At 39.0% G+C, this 19,428-nt stretch overlaps 1 protein-coding gene across 1 annotated transcript; it reads left to right on the top strand.

The window, feature by feature from the left end:
• Positions 1 to 892: 892 nt before the first annotated feature.
• EIF2S3 (eukaryotic translation initiation factor 2 subunit gamma) lies at positions 893 to 14,890 on the top strand (the record flags this gene model as incomplete). Its single annotated transcript, XM_082000243.1, has 12 exons — positions 893 to 961; positions 3,258 to 3,321; positions 3,810 to 3,937; positions 4,051 to 4,172; positions 5,561 to 5,655; positions 6,893 to 7,051; positions 8,293 to 8,427; positions 9,345 to 9,439; positions 10,387 to 10,531; positions 10,961 to 11,130; positions 12,094 to 12,266; positions 14,577 to 14,890. 12 exons carry the CDS (start codon positions 893 to 895, stop codon positions 14,638 to 14,640), a joined length of 1,419 nt encoding a protein of 472 aa, XP_081856369.1. The 3' UTR covers positions 14,641 to 14,890.
• Positions 14,891 to 19,428: the final 4,538 nt, after the last annotated feature.

Here is a 19,428-nt window from a genome sequence, read left to right as displayed (position 1 = left end):
CAGATAAACTGACCAGGCATCAAATTAGATATGCTCATTTCCAGTACATATAAGCATATCTTGTTTCAATTTTACCCCCATCTTCCTTTCTGCATCACACCCATTCATTGCCCCAACTAAACTTACATTTTCATGCTGTTAGACATGCATCAACAAATGTCGATGCATAAACCAGAAACACAGGATGAATCTCCTTTTTGGGTCTATCTTTCAACCAAACTAGGGCCCCATCCTGATCACCCTACCGAAGCAATGGCAGCAGATTACATATGCAGTACACACAGCACAAGCACCGAGTAACTGCGGGCCCAGACGACCTGCCATAAAGCCAAAAGCCAGCCCCCTTTCCACAGAAATAGTTAGAAGCGGGGATTCCCCATACATTTGTTCCTGCAGCGATAACTGAAAGCTACGTGTCAGATCACCCACACGTACTCCCTAGCCGTGCTTTTTAACCAGCACCACGCGACCCAGGGCCTCCCCTCAGCAGCCCCGCACCACCCTCAGCCCACGACCGTTACCCGGCGGCAGGCGCAAGGCGCAGGCGCAAGCCGCCCTCCGACAGCCGCGGCCCCGCCCCGCGCATGCGCACACCTTCGCTTCCCTGGCGGCGCCGGCGCACGCGAAGCGGCCCCTCCGGCAGGCCCGGTTGCATCACCCGGCGCGAGGGCGACGGGGGTCCTTCGTGGGGCTGCCCTGCGGCGCGCCTGAGCCGCTCCCGCCGCGCGGCGGGGCTGGCGGCGGCTCCGCGCCGCCCAGCGCGGCGGGTCCCCGAACCGGACGTCTGCCTCTCGGCTGGCGGGTGCCGGGCTGCGTGCCGGCGGCGGGGGCACCGATCGGAGCCGGGGTACAGGCGGCCGCGCCAGCCTCCTCGCTTCCTCTTCGGGCCAAGATGGCGGGGGATGAGGCGGGAGTGACTCTGGGGCAGCCGCACCTCAGCCGGCAGGACCTCGCCACCTTGGTGAGAGCTGCTCGGGGGGCGCCCGGGGGACGGGGGCTGGTGGCTGCGACCGAGGGCGCCGAGGCGCGGCGGATGCGGGTGACGGGGCCGGGTGGGCAGTTGCGGGGGGAGGGCGGCGGCGGAGCCGGGAGGCTGAGGGGACCCGTGCCGCCCTCCAGGCCCCGCTGAGGCCGCTGAAGTCTGAGGGGGCGCGGAAGGCAGCGGTCCTTCGAGGGGCCGAGCAGCAGCACGCCGGGGCTGAGAGAGTGGGTAGCAGGCCGTAGGCGCGGGACAGAGCGGCGGCGCTGGGAGCAGGTTGGGCTGGTCGCAGCGGGTTGAGGCGGGGTGAGGCTCGGCGGCTTGGCGTCCTGGCTTGGCGAGAGGAGCCTTTGTGTGGCAGTGGTGGAGACGTGCAGTTTCCTCCTCGTGAGGGGTGTCCTGCTTTAGCGGCGATAAAAGCTCTTCCCTTCTCGAAGTAGAACGATAAGTTGGCGATCTGTTTCCCCAGCGGGCTAGATGGATTGGCTGCCAGCCCTGCTGTGGTTGGTCTGCTAAGAAAATCTTCTTGACGACTAAGAAAATAAGTTGCAGTCGTTTCTTGCTGTGGTAGTTTTGCCTATTAAATGTCTGGCCTGGGCTGTCTCACTACACATATATGGAGACAACAGTGGTCGAAAGTCATATTGCTGCCTTCCTGGTGTTCAGCAAACTAGAAGGGCTTATTTGTCTTTACAGTAATAACGTTTGATATTCTTGGGGTTTGACCACAAGAATTCTTTTTGTGTTATAGATAAGCATGTTGATATTAATTAGTGAAGCATGTTAGTAATTTCAGAAAGTTTCCTTACTTCCTTTCATTGCTGGCCATGGCATTTGCCGGTCAGAACGAGCACAGATAGGCCTGGTGGGGAGGTCAGTAGGAATTACCTTTAAGGCCTATATTGTACTTTTTCAGTTGGCCCTTGAATGCATGCGGTTGACTGGAGCTTATAGCTGAACTTAACCATATACCAGTCTTGAGGAAAAAATTGCATGTGTGCATAATTGTGTGTACCAGGGACATTTCTCTTGATGACAGGATTTGCATCATGCTTACGTGCTTGTCACCCTACTAGATGGTGCCATCTGCAGGTCATTTTCCCATCGATGACTTCAGTGCGTGTAGTCATTTTAAATTAGATATACAAGAAATACAAATTTAATTGTCTGAGTTAGGTGGACAAAACTGGTGGTTTTTTATTGGACGTGAGCATTTTATTCCTGTAGTACTTGAGAACAGAATAAGTGAGTTTCCATTTTTACACAGATGTGTTTATGTGATTGTTATGCACAGAACCTGCATGTAACACTGTAAATGATCTATGATTTAATGTAAATTAATGTGTGTATTATTTGTATCTTAGCAAAATATTTATATCCTGTCCTGAGGACTCTTTTGGCATCATCAATCTCTGCTTGAACTGAGCAGCTCATCCACATGAATTCAGTGCAGGATGGAAATTAACTGTAAACTGTTTCAAAAATAGTACAGAGGAACATTTCAGTGGATTTCAACATTTGTCCAATATTTGGACAAACAGCTTTAAAAAAAAAAACAAACAAAACAACTCTGAAAGAGTTGTGTTTTTAACTATACGTAAGTTATTTGCAGATGTTTTGATTTGCCATGTGCTACCAGTAGGTTCATGAAACAGGCTATTTAGGACAGCAGAATTTTTGTCTGGTACCTAAAGCAGCAATAACAATATTAGAGGAAAACGTAGCCATTTAGGGAAAAAAAAACCTAACTATGGTGTTAATGAAGTCTCTGGACCTACTGACTCCAAAGTGTTAATAGTAATTATATATTGACTGTAATGGAACCTTATACCAAATAAATGACTGTTTATTGATAAACATGTGTTTTTAAAACATACCCGCAGTTCACCATATAGCCCATGGAAAGTTAATTTGAATTTGCCTGTTATGTGTAATTTAAGTTTGTGGGTAGATAAGGGTGTTTTTGTGAGTTAGAGCTTCTTTGGGGTTTTTTTTTGTTTGGTTTTGTTTACTTCGATCTTTAACACCTTGCAGACTATACCGATTTACAATCAAGTGTTTTGAGTTGCAACCTGTACTGATTTACAGTCAGGATTTTGTTCACTTTTTGTCCTATGTCACATACTTAAAAGGCTGGAATGCATATCTAGAATTATTTTAATGAGCTTGATTCGACTTTGCTGAATAGAACTACTGAATAATTTTTAAGAAAATACATGTACTACTCTCTAAATATTTAGATACGAGATGAATAAATTCTAAAATCTCCCTCATACAGGATGTTACCAAGTTGACGCCTCTTTCACCAGAAGTCATCAGCAGACAAGCAACAATTAATATAGGTAAAAACAAACTTCTAAAAAAGAGGGGTGCATTAATGGGGCTCTGGTGCTCATGCATTAGCATATGGTACCTATGTGAGAACACTTTCAAGAAATTATTACTGAAACAGACAGTAATATAGATACAGTGGTTTTTATCAGGGTACAGGAAGAGGCTTGTCAAACCCTTTTAACTTGAAAAGTGCCAATTTTACTTCAAGAATACTGTTGAATGAAGTGGGGAATAGTTGCTAAAGCAAAGTTTATTTTACCTTAAAATTAAACATTGAAATGAGTTTCATGAAAATGCAGAAATCTGCCCATTGGAAGCTCAATTTAGGATCTTGTTTGTTTAAACAAAAATGATTCTGAAACCCATAGATGCTTCTGATGGGAGCTCTGGAATTACCAGCTGCAGAGAGTTTGGGGTAATTATGTGTTGATCATAATGGAACATTGCACAAAATTAAACAATGGTTTATTGACAAACATTTGCTTTTGAAACATAGGTACAATTGGTCATGTAGCCCATGGAAAGTCGACAGTAGTCAAAGCTATATCTGGAGTTCATACTGTCAGATTTAAAAATGAACTGGAAAGAAATATCACAATCAAGCTGGGTTATGCTAATGCAAAGGTGAGTCATTACTATAAATCTAGCACATATGTTTCAGGGTGGGTGTAAGCTTACAGGTAACTAATCCTTAATCAATTAAACTTTTTCTCAATTTAAAAAAAAAATATTTACAGATTTACAAGCTGGATGACCCAAGCTGTTCCCGGCCAGAGTGTTACCGATCCTGTGGAAGTAGCACCCCAGATGAGTTCCCTACAGATATTCCTGGCACCAAAGGGAATTTTAAACTAGTCAGGTAACTGCTGTAAAATGAACGGTGTAAATTGTGTTTACGTCCTTTTACATAACTGAAAATAGTCATGATTGAGCTGTAGGCTGAATGATTATGATAGACCACATGTTCTCATCTGCTGGGCACCCCTGATCTAAGGTCTCATCTAAACTGCCTTGTTTTTATTAGTTTAATAGTAGCACAGACCATGGTAGAGCACAACTGTGTCTTCTGCCCTCAGGTATTTGCAGGACTTTGAAGTGAAATTTTTCTGCCATTAATATAAGTACATTTTAAAGCTCCTAGAATGAGAACTGATGCGGACCTCACAAACACATCTTTAAAATTCCTTTCTGGAGGGTGACTGTTAAACTTTTTCTTCTTAAAGGCAGAAAAGTTTTCAAAGTTCTTAAACATCAGGCTTTTATATATTTATTTTAATGTGAGATCAGGTCTCTAACTGGAGGCCAAGTGTTCTTTATTTACTTAATTTCTAATAAAGCATAGCATGGTCATTATGCAAGCATAGTAACCACAACAGTGGTTACATGGGTTTTTACAATGATTGCTCAAATGAGAGTAGTCATGAAGACTGTTGTACAAGATTCCTGATTGATGCTTGTGTATGAAATACACATAGTGCTGTAATCATGTGTTTCCTTCCTTTCCTCAGATTCCCAACAGAGTGCTTGTTCTAACAATAACTTCTGTTGTAGTGTGACAGTCACGCAGCCATTGTTAAACTATTGGTTAAAAGCTTTGGATTCTTTATCTTACTGTTTATTTGCTTATAGTAGATTTTTAACATTGTCAGCAAAAAAGCAAATTAGTCCCTTGATTTTTGGTGGCATGATACCAGGAAACAAGGATTCTTCACTGAATAAGTTCAGGCAAGGGTGTAGTGTATCAACTATTATGGTCTGCACAATAAAATCGTAAGGTTGGAACTAAGATATCTCTGTAGATAAATCATTGAAGTGAAGTGCAATTACAACTGTGTAATTAAAGATACATGATTTTCTAAAATTGGAGGATGGGAGACATCTCCAAGAGAGAAGAGAAATCTTGTGTGGTGTGTTTGTTGGTTGTTTTGTTTAGCTTTTTTATTTATTATGGTGCATTTAAATCTAGTCTAATTTACAGTTTGTGGAATGTTAAAGCAGTACCTAATATGGATATAAGGTATTGAATCTTAGAACTCAGAAAAACTGTTCAGTAGTCTTTGTGTTCTTTTAGAACTTTTTTGAAAATACTTTTAAGGTATTACTTCTCAGCATCTGTCTTGAAATGTTTGGTTATCTATTCTAAGGATGCTTTTAACTTTTGAGTCTGCCTAGTCACTCACATAAACCAGTCAGAGAAATTGTTGATAATTGGCTTTTGGACTTCTTTTTAACCTTCTTCTACAACAGGCATGTCTCTTTTGTGGATTGTCCTGGCCATGATATTTTGATGGCTACTATGTTGAACGGTGCAGCAGTAATGGATGCAGCTTTACTGTTGATAGGTAATGATTGCTACGCAAAAGCAGAGCTCTCTTTTTTTAATATCATGAAGCCACTTTATAAGGGTTTTAAAATGTAGTGGGGCTGGGTGAGGGATTAAAAGGAGTGAATGCTTTTGAGATGTGTTTAAGAAAATAAAGTGATGCTACAATGAAAATGTACCTTCACGAGCTGTCTCTTTTAAACATTGCTATACATACTCATTAGTCTGGTAGATGGCACAATCGACAGAAGATTAGTTAGGTAAGATGAAACCTTGTAGTGGTATGGTACTGTAAAATTTATATAATTTTATGGAGATAGACTAGCTACAGGTACATTTTGAGCTTCTCTGAAGCTTCAGTTTGCTTTAAATATGTATGTAGCCTTTGTCGTACAGGAGAGTCCACAAATATCAGTACAAACAGTAAACCCAGATGAATACGGGTAAAATCAAGGTATGGGAGATTTACCTTGATTTAGACAACTTTTGTTCTGATTTGCAACCAACAGGAAGTGAATAAAACTGATTTTTGTATGTCTATAGAAAAATTTAGTGCTCTGCAGTGGTGAATAGTACCTAGATAGGGCATGTCAATAAATAAGGAAAACAGCTTCAGATATTGTAGTTTAAGTAGTCTGAGATAGCTAATGAGCTATCATTCCTTCTGCTTGTTTAGATCTAGAAAGTGTGGTAGACCAAACGTCAAGTGAGATTAACCACCATAATGGCACCTCGGGCTTCTTGGCTTCTTGAATGGCTGACATCCAGACTATGCTGATAACTGCCCTCCTCACCTACTTGATATATTTATTGTGTGTTATAGAGTTCGGGGATCTTGGCATTTTTATGTCTTTAGTGATAAGAAAATGCCATAGAATTTTAAGATATTTCTTGAAAGGTGAATTGTCCATTATGCTACAGTCAGTACTGAGATGTCTGAAGACCTGAAGGACTAAGTCAAGTAGACACAAGTTAGCTGTCAGTATCTTTGGAAATTTTAGAGGTGTGTTTCTACTGTGAGCAAGTAGAATGGGGGAACCACTCTGGCAACCTCTCTTCTGTCATGTATTGTATGGGTGCTACAGCCATCACTTCTGAGGAAGAGTAGGTACTTATTAACTTGGATGCGTCACATGTAACTTACTGAGAGATCACTGTCGTCTTTTATAAAGATATAGTGGGAAGTGGATGTCCTAACTGCAGGAGTTTTGTCTGTCCTTATAATTTCTATATTGCAGTCACTTTTCTTCTTTCAGCTGGTAATGAGTCATGCCCTCAACCCCAGACCTCAGAACATCTAGCTGCTATAGAAATCATGAAACTGAAACACATTTTGATTCTACAGAATAAGATTGATTTGGTGAAGGAGAGCCAGGCTAAAGAACAGTATGAACAGATTCTTGCATTTGTACAAGGTAAGTTTTCAACAGCAGAAACTCAGTTAGTGGTGGAAATTCTTCAGCATTTGGCCATGGCCTTGGTGGTTTTCTATATGTTTATAGAAAAGCTTCTCTCAGACAATGCTGGTCTACATAGTCTGTTAATCTAAAAAATAGACTTTTGAGGTTGTGCTTCTTACCTGTTTCAAACTGCTTACATACAGTAGTGTTAATGGCTGTTGGTCAGAGCTCTTGTCTAGTAGCTTTCACTGAATTTGTGATTTCTTCTTGGTATTGTCCCTTTTTGGATTGTTTCTTTGCTAGAGATTGTACTGTGAGTTTACTGCAGTGCAGGAGAGAATGAAGCGGTATTTGTTAGGGGCACCTTGTAGGTACAAATGCATTAGTGACTTTTATCTAATAAAAGATTGGTCTTTTATCTCTCTGTAAGTCCAGTTCAGAAAGGGTTATCCTACTCAGTCCACAAAGTTCTGCTCAACTTTTAGTCTAGTTTTATCTTTCCCATGAACTTCCACTGTTTTCCCTGCTTATCTGCTTTAGCTGGGGTATGTGAAAGCTGCAGAGCTGGGTTGTCACCTTCAAAAGTAGCAAATTGGTCTCTTTTTTGTTTAGTTCAGAATTGTTGCCTTACATAAGCTGTTCATACAGCTATGTCAGAGTGGCTTGACGTGTAGATTTGGAGTTCTTTGTGAGAACTGGAGTTATCACAAGAAACATAGATAGAATTAAAACCAATAACATTTAACAAGGCTTGATAACTAAATAAATTCTTCCATAAAATCAGGATTTTTCTAAAGTAAGTATTTATATTGCAAAACTTAGGTAAAAAGATCATAAAATTGATGGGAATTTTAGTTCATCAGAATGAAATCTGACTGTAAAATTAATACTGATATATCAAATACTGAGATACCAATCTCTGCAAGGAAATTATCTTAAGAATATTTCTGATCACAGTGTGAGAAATGAATTCTCCCTTAGAGCAGAAGATTATCTTGCACAATGTTCAGAGAGAAACTGTACAGCTCTTCAGTACACAGTTATCCAGAGGCAATACGAATGCCTTGAAAAGTAGGTCTGGTTGGTTTGAGCTAAAATGTTGAAGGGAAGGATAAATGCTGTGATAGTCACTGCTTTGGGAAATACATAAAAATATACCTTGACATTGATTAGTGTTTTTAACAATGATGGAACACTTGGTCTTGTTGCTGTAAATACTGTATTAAGGCTTGATGTTGAACTTGATTTTGTTTTAGGTACAGTTGCAGAAGGAGCTCCAATAATTCCAATCTCGGCACAGTTGAAATACAACATTGAGGTAGTTTGCGAGTATATAGTGAAGAAAATCCCAGTCCCTTTGCGAGACTTCACATCTGAACCAAGGCTTATTGGTACGTAAATGCTTAGGTCTGGGCTTTCGTGGCTAACCATTTACTACATGTATCTACACTTGGACTAGCATGTTGCTGAATGCTCTGAAGAGGTATGTTTGAAAGGATTTAGTGTGCTCTTATTTTAAAACTTGCATATTGTCTGAAAGCTATATTATTTATTCATAGTTAAGTGCTATAGTTAATTATATTTGAGGTAATTGCTGGGTTTTGTGTATCTTCTATGTGTATGACAGCACTAAAGTGCAATAAAGATGAGAAACTTACCTGTGTCTTAAAACATTCCGTTAGTTGCTATGAATTTAAATTTGGTTTAACAAAGTATTGACAAACTGTTGAATCTGAAAATAAAATTATTTCCATAAAAATCTTATAGGTAGCCTGGTTAGGTTTTTCTGTGTTAGTCCTCTCTCCTGAAAGTCTCTGGTTTTGTCCAGCATATTCTGAAATTCAGTTCCCCTACACTACAATGAATCTGTTTGTTTGCTCCCCCACCTCCCTAAAACATGAGAGACCTATAAAGCATATGTTCAGAATGCATAAAAATTGACTACATTAAAACAAGGTTACAATATTCACAACTGACATTGTGAATGAGGAGGGTTTTTTAATATAGTTAACCATTGCTTTCTTTTTCAGATACTGGTATTTAACTTAATCTTTACTATGCAGGAACAGTATACAAAGCCATTTACATATATGAGCAGCTTTTTTTGAACAAAATCAACTATATACTTTAAAATTTGGCATAAAATATTCATCATATTCTAGTGTTATCCCTGAATTATGTTTTTATAATATTTATAAATATGTATATACCGTAATAAGAATAGGGAAGCAGAGTTGCTAAAGAAAGGTTCTAATTCTTTGAAAACGTGATCTTAAATATAATCTTGGTTACGGTCTATTCTTTTCAGTAATTAGATCCTTTGATGTCAACAAGCCTGGCTGTGAAGTTGATGACCTTAAGGGGGGTGTAGCTGGTGGCAGTATTCTAAAGGGTGTTTTAAAGGTAACCTTTTCCCTCTCTTGTCTGAAGACTTGTGATGATGATAACGAGTAGAGTTTTTGCATGCTTAGTACAAAATAAGCCTATATAATTTAATGTTTTTAAAACTAGAATACAGTCAGATGGCACCTGTCCTTTCTGTCTGTGCCTCATTTTTACGTTCCTGTTTTAAAGCACCAGAACAAGAAACACTGATTTTTATTGGGTTTATAAGTATTTTTGTTACCATAGTCTTAACTTTTGCTAATAATGATACTGATTTCATTGCTTACAAAAATTGAGGGAGCCAGGTTTTTTTCCAGTCCTACCACTTTTACTTGCTGAATTATTGGGGGAGAAAAAGGGGGTCAAAAGAACTTTAAAGGTACCTCTGAAATGTGTGTGGGTTCCCACAGGTCCCACTCCCCGTTTGAGTGTTCAAGGATATTGTGATTTTTTTTTTCTTTTAATTTTTTTATTTTGCTTGTGGGACACTGTCAATAGATGGAAACTTCAGAGGTTGCTCTGTTGGATGAGAAAGCAAACTACATCTTCGAACATTTATACAGCTTGTATTTTCTTTGTCTTGCAGTTTATTGATGCTGATCAGTTTCCCCGATTGAATTAACTCAATTTTTCTCAGCGCTGTAACATTTCTAAATGAAATGTCATTTTAAAAAAAATACACTAAATTTTAAATTCTGGAATTAATAATCATAAATATCCTTTGCTAAAGCAGTTTTGTTAACTGTATTGAAGAGAAAATCAATTGTTACATTGGCTATAATATACGGAGCTTTCAGTATTGTTCAATTTACCATAAACAGTGCAACAAAGTTCTACAGTAGCCCAGAACCAAGGACTTGTATCAACAGTAGATCTTGGGATAAGTAGGTCTTATCTGTGACTAGTAGTTACCTTTATGTTCCTGTGAAACAACCAGTTAATCACTGTTTCACTTCTGTAATTAGGTGGGTCAGGAAATTGAGGTCCGGCCTGGTATTGTGTCCAAGGACAGTGAAGGAAAACTCATGTGCAAGCCAATCTTTTCCAAAATTGTGTCACTCTTTGCTGAACACAATGATCTACAATATGCTGCTCCAGGAGGTCTTATAGGTAAGGATATTCTCTTACGAAAAGATTTCTTTCTTCATGCTTATTGAAAGCACTTGGTTTCATTCAACGATTTATTTCAATGTAGTAAACAAAAATGCTATGAGCAATTTCAAATAATTCATATATGTAGAGGCAGACAACATAAGTATGAAAATCAGATATTTAATAAATAAACAAATTTCCTGAATGTCATTGGCCAATGCAGATCAACTTGCATTGTTAATTGTACCGGCTTTAACAGTAGAATAATTTCTTCATCTGTTTAGACAGAGCTCACAGTCTTGCTGATATTCTGAAAGTGCTGTGCAGGTAACAGGGAATTCTCAGTACATTCTCAGTTTGTTGGTTTTAGATCTTCAAATATTTTAATATGTAAATGTGACCGCTACCTTTCAGTTACTCCTTGTTACTTCCCTTGTTGTGTTGTAGGTGTTGGAACTAAGATTGATCCAACTTTGTGTCGGGCTGACCGAATGGTAGGCCAAGTTCTTGGTGCGGTTGGAGCACTGCCAGAAATATTTACAGAGCTAGAAATTTCCTATTTCTTGCTGAGACGACTATTAGGTGTGCGCACTGAAGGAGACAAGAAAGCTGCAAAGGTCTGTACCCGTTTTTGTATTTTTCCTGATTTCTCTTCTTGTCCTAAGCTGTATTAGTATGTACATTTTTTTAATTCATGTAATAATGATGTCTCCCTGTTCATATATGCTTGTCACAACTTAACTGCATATTTAATATTATAGAAGAATGCTCTTCAGAGGAATAGGAATTCATATCACAATAGTTTAAAGTAACATAGAGTATTTATGTGTCCCAAAGGTAAGTATTCTTCTAAACATACCAAGAGTTGTTTTCCTTTGCTATCAGCCTATTCATTTGTGCAATAATTAGTTTTATACACTATGCTTTTTGTAGATTTTCTCTCTGAAGAACTTTTTAAAGCTAAGTATTTTTGAAACACTGTAGTGGAGAAGAAGCTGTGCTTGATGCACGGCACAGTCTCATGTTCCATGGTCCATTTTACACAAATCAAACTAAAAGATAATAGTTTTCCCTGTTAGCATTAAAATCTATAAACTGCTTCATGCAACAGTAAGTTAAATACTTCAGTGCTCTCTTTATCCTGTGAAATGAACTATTTTTTGAGAAGTCATTTTGATGTATATAGGCATAAGGGAAATGAGAATATCCAGATCATTTAGAAGAATGGTATAACATTCCATTTTGAAGCACTGTCTGAGACTGTGTGTGCTTTTAATACAGTATGTGCAATCTTCAGTATGTTTTATAGAAAATGTAGAGAAATCCTGAGAAAGTATAGCATACCAAGAACCTGCAATACTACATGCACAACATATGTGAAAGGACAAATACATAAATATATTCTTTGTCCACTGACATTGTTGTGCATGGTTTGTGTATGAGGATCTTACAGTTTTTGCACTTCTCAGTTACATCTTTTTTTGTGGCAGCTAGGTAACAGAAGATATTCAGTATTGTCTGTGGTATGTTTTTTTAAGTAATAAAGCCTATGTTTCATAGTTTTGTGTATCCTTCTTCAGGTGCAAAAATTATCAAAGAATGAAGTTTTAATGGTAAACATAGGATCTTTATCTACTGGAGGGAGAGTCAGTGCAGTAAAGGCTGATTTGGGGAAGATTGTGCTAACTAACCCAGTATGCACAGAAGTGGGAGAAAAAATTGCCCTGAGCCGAAGAGTTGAGAAACACTGGCGGTAAGTTGGTGCTAAATGGGTAGAGCACCTTGTCATTGTATTGTTAACAAAAAATACATGGATCTGATTTTGCTCTAGAATAGGTAAATGTATGTCTGTTTTTAAAATGTATCTGGATTCTCCTAACACATTGACACTGTTATTGTAGTATGCTTCATTTCATTTCTAACCTCTTTTAAAAGCAGCATCATAGTGGGTAGATACCTATTACTTAACAGACAAGGAAACATCTGAGGTTCATGGTTTGTTGCCAAAAGACCCATGCTGTAATTGAGCTAACAGTAGGCTATCTCGGCAGCACGGTTTGAGAATTCTAGTAATGCTAAGCTAAAGCCTGTCTTTATACACACCTAAGTCGGTGATATTCAACCTGTGGAGCTGTATGTCACTTCCAGTGCAACCTTGAAGGGGAATGCAGGAGAGACATTCTAAGGTTTGAGTACTTTATGTACCATTAGAGAGGAAAGAAAAAAAGTATCAACTGGATTGACCCATTCAAATTACAAGTGTAAAATGGCTGACTGCACAGAAGCATCTGGAGACTGAAAATGATGAGCAGAATTGGTTGATGATTCATTCTAAGCTTGATGCCATACTAATCTTTAGATGATTATGCATACTGTACCTATTGCACGTTCCATAAGACTATATGAATATCATAAGGACATAAGGGTATTTAGATTCGGTGGCCCTGCACAGCTCTTGTAGTATGAGGGGAAAGTACAAAGGAACATAGTAATTCATACAAGAAGTCCTTACTGTATGAAAAAGAACCAAGCTTTAAATGTCCATGGTTGTGTGTTTCTTCTTCAGACCAACAGGAAAGTGTAGATGAGAATTCAGTGCTTGCTGTCTCAGAGCTAGCTGACAAATTAGGGAATAGATTATTCCCTTAAAAAAAAAAAAAAAAAAACAAAGGAAATATCTCTTGAACAGAGCGGGGTGGAAATAAAAGAAAAAAAAGACTAGGACCCAAATTAAGTCAGGGAAAGCAAAAGGAAGAGGAGAAACTATTTAGATTGGAAATTATGCTGCTTTTTTTTTTTAAAGCTATAGACTGACAGCCGATGTAAATTTTAATGTGAGTTTTGTGGCTTCTGTAGATTACTTCCCACTTGAAAAACGTGACCAAATTTTGCCGAATAGCCCACTTGTCTCTGGTTTATAGGGTAGACAAGTAGTGGCAGCCTGCTATAAAGATCCTGTTATGAAAAAGTTGCCTGCTGTGCTGTATTAAAAGGGCGAAGGGACAACATAAGGAAAGTGAAAGTTGAGAAAAGAGAAAGGAGGCAAACTGGGAAGAGCAGCATAATAAAATCCAATTGGAGTAAAGGTAATACACAGTTGGTCCTTTGAAAAGGAACTTGTAGCCTGAAGCAATGGAGTACTGAAAAGCTGGAAGAAAGTGTGAAAGCGAGAGATGAACAGGAGATATAAAATAGAAAGTAAATATATAGAAGCATAGAGGTTAAACAGCAAATGGCCAAGCAAACAGGATACACTAGTGATTCAGGAACAGTGAAATCAAAGGTGGACTAGTTATAACCTATGGATATGGCCCTAAAAAGTGGGAAGTGCTGGTCTAATATATTTCAGTTCCTTTTCTGGTGTCCAGAGACAGGCTCTACTGCTTAGCAAATAAAATTGAGATGCAAATTGAGACAGTGTTTTTCTATACCAGAAATTGGAAATGTTTTAAAGACAGTTGTATTAATAACATGGGCTGCCTGCTGATTGTGAAAATGAACATAATCTTAATTTCTTTTTACAAGCATATTTTTCTGAGGCAAGAGTGGCCAATAAAAGGGGCCTTAATGTTACTGAATATAAACAGTAGAACTTACCTGTGAGTCGATTACCTTTTATAGGTTACATGTTCATTGAGAGTTACAGCTCTCTTTATAATCTTACTGTCTTGGCTGAATTTTCACATTTTCTTTCTATTTGAAGCTAATGCAGCACTGCAGGCATAGATGAAAGAAATCAAGCTGTGAATAGATTTACAGTCCACCTGTACAGCATAAGTTACAAATTTTTTTTATTTTTAGTTTACTGTTCACAGATACATAGTTAACTGATTACAAACATACAAATGTTCTCTGTCCCTCATCCTTTCTTATTCTGTGTTTCCACTAACCAGTCTTAGATCTTGTAGGGTATTTTGGGTGGGAGAGAGGTGGAGAAAACTCAAAATGTAAGAACTGAAGGCATAAGAATGACAGAAAGATGTTAATTTATCCTGGATGTTTCTGACTACTATTAAAAGTAACTGTTGGGTTTTTTGTTTTGTGGCTTGGGGTTTTTTTGCAGTTTAATTGGATGGGGTCAAATCAGAAGAGGAGTGACAATCAAGCCAACTGTTGATGATGACTGAAGAACAAAAGAGAGAGCTTCATTTTTAAAGATGAAGTGGCTATTTGTGTTTTGGAGGGGGGATATTTTCACAGTGGAATTGGAAGCTGTGCAGACATTATGTTTGAGTTGTATGGTTGTCCTTGTACATTCTACTGAATTTTACAGTCTTACTAAAATACTAGTCACTATCACCATTAAAAGTGTAAAAGAATTGGTGTAGAAGTGGGTTTAATTATCCACATTTTACTAGAAATTAATTGTACATGTCCCATGGCATGTCTAATTTATGTTATTTTGTGTTTCAGACATATGTGCTTAATATCAGTCAAGACAGCCCCAGTGTAACACACAAACCATAAATCTGGTATTGAAATAAAATATTGCTTATTTTCATTAATTCATACAATTTTTCTGAGTAACAACAGACTGCAGTGATTGTTCAACCAGTACAAGAATTAAAAGCAAAAAACCCCAAACCCCTCTTGAAGACTAGTACCCATTCTGCACAGCATCTTGTTTTGTTTAGACAGCTGTTCACAGTAAAAACTTTCTTCCTTAGTTTGTATGGTTCGGACTTTAGGATTCTAGCTGTATCACACTTTGTAATTAGGATGGCAATGTTGACTGACTTAAATGTGTTACTTTCAATATTACAATGAGTTTTGGTTAAACCCCCAAAGAAAAACTACAAGTAAACTGGATCTGAACTGGCAATACTGTTTTGACCTTATTTTAGAATGGTTTTATGAAAATAATATTACTAGTTTGGAACTTAGCTGTTTGTCATTGTGGAATTCTGTGTGGATGACCTGGGAGTTCTTTATACAGTAGGAGTAAATTGCTTATTTCAAAGTTATGTTGAGCAAATATTAGCTATGATCTAGAACTATAAAATACCTGGAAAAGGCTGTAGAAGGGAATGATTTGGGACTGGGAGGGGGGTATGCAATTCAAAATGAGATGAGGAAAAAGGTGTAAAACCACTTGGGCTTAGTTTGCCTGAATCACATTCCATAGGAGAAAACATAATGTAATAAACTTACTGTAGGATGCTAATACTTTCATCCCTTTAGGTTTAACTTCTTCATTTGTAATAATGCACATAGTTCTAGGTATTTTACTCGACAATTTAGCAAGTCATGTTACTTCCCTTATTTTTATACAAAGTACTGTGTTAATTTTCAAAGCTGTGTTTAGTATCTTCAAGGGCATTCTAAAGGTAAATACCATTTCACTCATCAAAATGGACTTCAGTGAAGCAGCTTGAGTTTTGTTCCTGATTTTGCATTGTATTTTGTATTCCATTATTCCATCTACACTTCTGTACTCAGTTTCTCCATCTGTAAAGTACTTCTACCTCACGTGGTGTTCAGAGTAAATACATTAATTTTTTGTACAGTGCTTCTCCTTTTTAAAAGAGAGAGAGTCAGCTGTAATTCTTCCCGATTCTCCTGGTATTTGACCAGTATGCAGTCTTAAATGTGTCTGTTTCAAAGACTGCATCTTCCATGCCTTGGAAGCTCATTTGTGTAACTCTGAATTCTAGGAACTTGGATAAATTTATGTCTTACCTAGTTTGGGACCATGAGAATGAGCACAAAAGAGAAAGTAAGCTACCACAGAGTGCTAGAATGACACCACCACCGGGGTGAAGCCTAGTCCAAAGAGTTCTGCACTGAGTGTATGGGTCTAATGATACAGAAATGCTGAAATGCCTCTGAGAAATTGGTTAAGCACCCATAGGTGTTTTTAGGCATCCACATATTTTGGAGATTAGTCCTTAATCTCTTGATTTGCAATTTAAAAAATAAAAGTGCCATAATCTTTCCAAAACACTTAATGTACTTCTTTACTTGGGTAGGTGATAAATGCAAGGTACTAGTATCGTCCCAGCGCTAAGATTAGTAGCCAGCCTTACATCCTTCCAGCTAAATAGCCATCAGTCATTACTTAATTTAGGTCTAAAACATGATTTGATACTGCTGTAGCTGATACCAGATTTATTAGGTAGGCATATGTTATCAGTAACATTAAGAAATGTTTTATGGAAGTGTCTTGTTCCCTCTGAAATATTAAGTGATATTTTGTTTCTCTGAGGGTGTGCACAGGAACTGTTGGGGACTAGAGAGGGAATAGAGGCAATGAAGTGCCAGGGTAGTGAATTTTGCTTCTGGCCTGTTCTTGCATCAGCCTGCTTTCACAGTGACTCTTCCAGGCTGGGCCAGGTTATTTTAGCAGCTGCAGCCCTCTCCCAAGGCAGTTTCTTATGTTCTGAACTGTTCTCCACTTCCTTCTGATGGTAGACTTGCATTCATTATTCGTGCACATATGCTGTGTCGTGCAGGAAAGAGTTGTCCAAGGGTGGGATGGTTGTTACAGAATAGTGTGTCTGGCCCAAAGTCTGTTCCTGACCCCTCCCAAAAGAAGACAGGAAGGTGGGAGCATGTGTAGGTAGTCTGGGGTGTGAGCTATGATTTACATATGACATAAACAGCGTGTATCCTATCCCATTGTGGTGGTAGGGGGGGAAAGTGTAAAGTGTAAGGTTCTCTTTTGCCACCGAAGTGTTATGTTTCCTCTAACTGGAAAGCTTTGACTCTGCTGGCATGTGTAAAGAATGAGAACATTAGTGTATATGTGAAGCACGTGATGCTGCAGCATCAGAGAGCCAAGTATGAAGTGTGCAAGCATAAATACTTCATGTGCTGATGCATCTGCATCCACCCACTTGGCACTCACTGAATTGTGGTGCCAAGATTTAGATGAATGACAGGAGATACCATGTAAAACTAAGGAAGCTGAAAATTACTTAGATTTTCTTGGCCAGGATGAAAATAGTAACAGATGACTTGCAAGCTCTTTCACTTTGAAATAAAAGTATTTCCTCCCCCCACTTCATAGGTCACTACCTCAGTGTGGGTGTGCAGCTGCCTTTCAAATGGGTTAGCTAGCCAGGGCACAAGCATGGAATTGGCAGCTCTCGCACTTGCCACATTCTGGAGTGGCAGCTGGCACCAGTACCTACACTTCGGTCTCTGAATCTCTTCCAATAATGTCAGAACTTGGTAATCGGTTTGAGGAGGGTGCTGGTGTAGTGATACCTCTTCTCTATGGGGAGGAAATTGTATCACCTCAATAAATATTTTGCAAAAGATTTCTGGTCTCCAAGAAACCTACCAGTCCAGTGTAAGTTAAGTGAACTACTACCTGTTTTGGCTTTGTTTTTGTTGTTATCAACCTGTGATTGGTTCTGTATTAAAACTAGTAAGAGACGCTGGCTGTTGTTCTAAGGGGTTTTTGCTGGTTAGCTCAAATTAAATGAGCTACTTGAGAAACTGAGTTCTCCATTAGGTTTATCCATACCACAAATACTGTACTGCCCTGCACACCACTCACGGTTAAAATTTAGTTTGGTTACCTAGTTAGTATAAGAAATTAGCTTGCAAGGAAGCAAAGGTGGACAAAACTCAAAATAGTTCTTCACCTTAATTTTTTTGTAAATGCCAATGCGATGACTGCTGCTTCGCTTGATTTTATGCATGGAAATGAGGTTTAATAAAAGTGGATCCTAGTTGCCTATTGTTTCTGATGGAACTGAAGTCGGGTTTAAACCTGAATGGGAGCTATGGGAGGAAAGAGTGGCAGCTCTCCAGGGTCTGCATGCAACCCCTGACCGACTGCAGCTCCCCAGCGTTGTGCTCTGTATCCAGCCTTTGTGGCTAGAGAGTGTCCAAAAGCAGTTTTTCCATTGGAGATAGTCCTCTGGGTTGTTTGTTTGTTTTCTTTTAATGTTTCTGCTTCCCATCCACATGAGTGTGAAAACCTTATTAATGGAGCAAAATATTTTTTAAGAGAGCAGAAACACCCTATTCCAGACATCAAGGGTCACAGCTCCCCTTCACAATGAGGACTCACACCTCCCTAAGACATCAGCGTAGAATGCTGGAGTCCGCATCACTCATGGTTTTTAATCATTTGTATGTACACTTTTCATGGCAAGGGACTTGCAAGAGGGGTTTGGAGGACCAGTGTTCAGAACTGCGATTCCAGTTGACTCCAGGTGGAAACTCAACTTGCTCCAAAGTGGAATAAACACCCACAGCAGAGCTTGTTCAGTTTATTCCTCTTTCTTTTCTCCCTTCCCTTTGTCCCACCAGTTCTATCTGTGAAAACGAGAGGGGAAGTGATCCCTTTACTGCCCGCCCGTGTTTGTACATAAGGTCTTATTGTCTTACAGACTAGCATCTTACTAACAGTGACAAAAGACATAGAAGTGTCTTCCCAGTGCCCTGTTCCAAGTTCTCTTCCACTTCAGTCTTGCTGCATAACAGGCAAAGGAATTGCTCCCTACCTTAAATTTGCCATGAAGAAACATTGGGAAAAAATGCTGTTACCAGAAGCTTTGAAATGAAGATCAGTCATCTTAGTAACTTCTGTAGAAACATGAGCCTGCTAAAATAGGGAAATGTCAGATTAATGACAACTGTGGTCATACATCTGCTTTAAAGGAGCAGCTGTCTGGGCTGCTGCTGAAGCTTGGACCTATCCTGCTCCTGGATGCTTATTCCCCATACCTGTTGTAGCAGCTCCAGTGTTTGTAGAGATGTGCAGTAAATCAGATGAGGGAACAGGTTTGAATACCTTAATGTTTTTTTTTAGAAATGAGAGATGCAGATGAAAGACAATCTTTTCTGTTGGCAGCTTGGATTCAAAATTAAGTTTCTGTCATGAGGTTTCAGGTGACAGGGAATATGGGAAATTCAATTTTGCTTTCCCCAGGTAGACAATAACCTTTATGTTTGCTCAG

The sequence above is a fragment of the Phaethon aethereus genome, assembly GCF_964289735.1.
Source record: "Phaethon aethereus genome assembly, chromosome: 1".
NCBI lineage: Eukaryota > Metazoa > Chordata > Aves > Phaethontiformes > Phaethontidae > Phaethon > Phaethon aethereus.
Note: the sequence above shows the minus strand (reverse complement) of the source record. Positions and strands in the feature narration are given on the sequence as shown.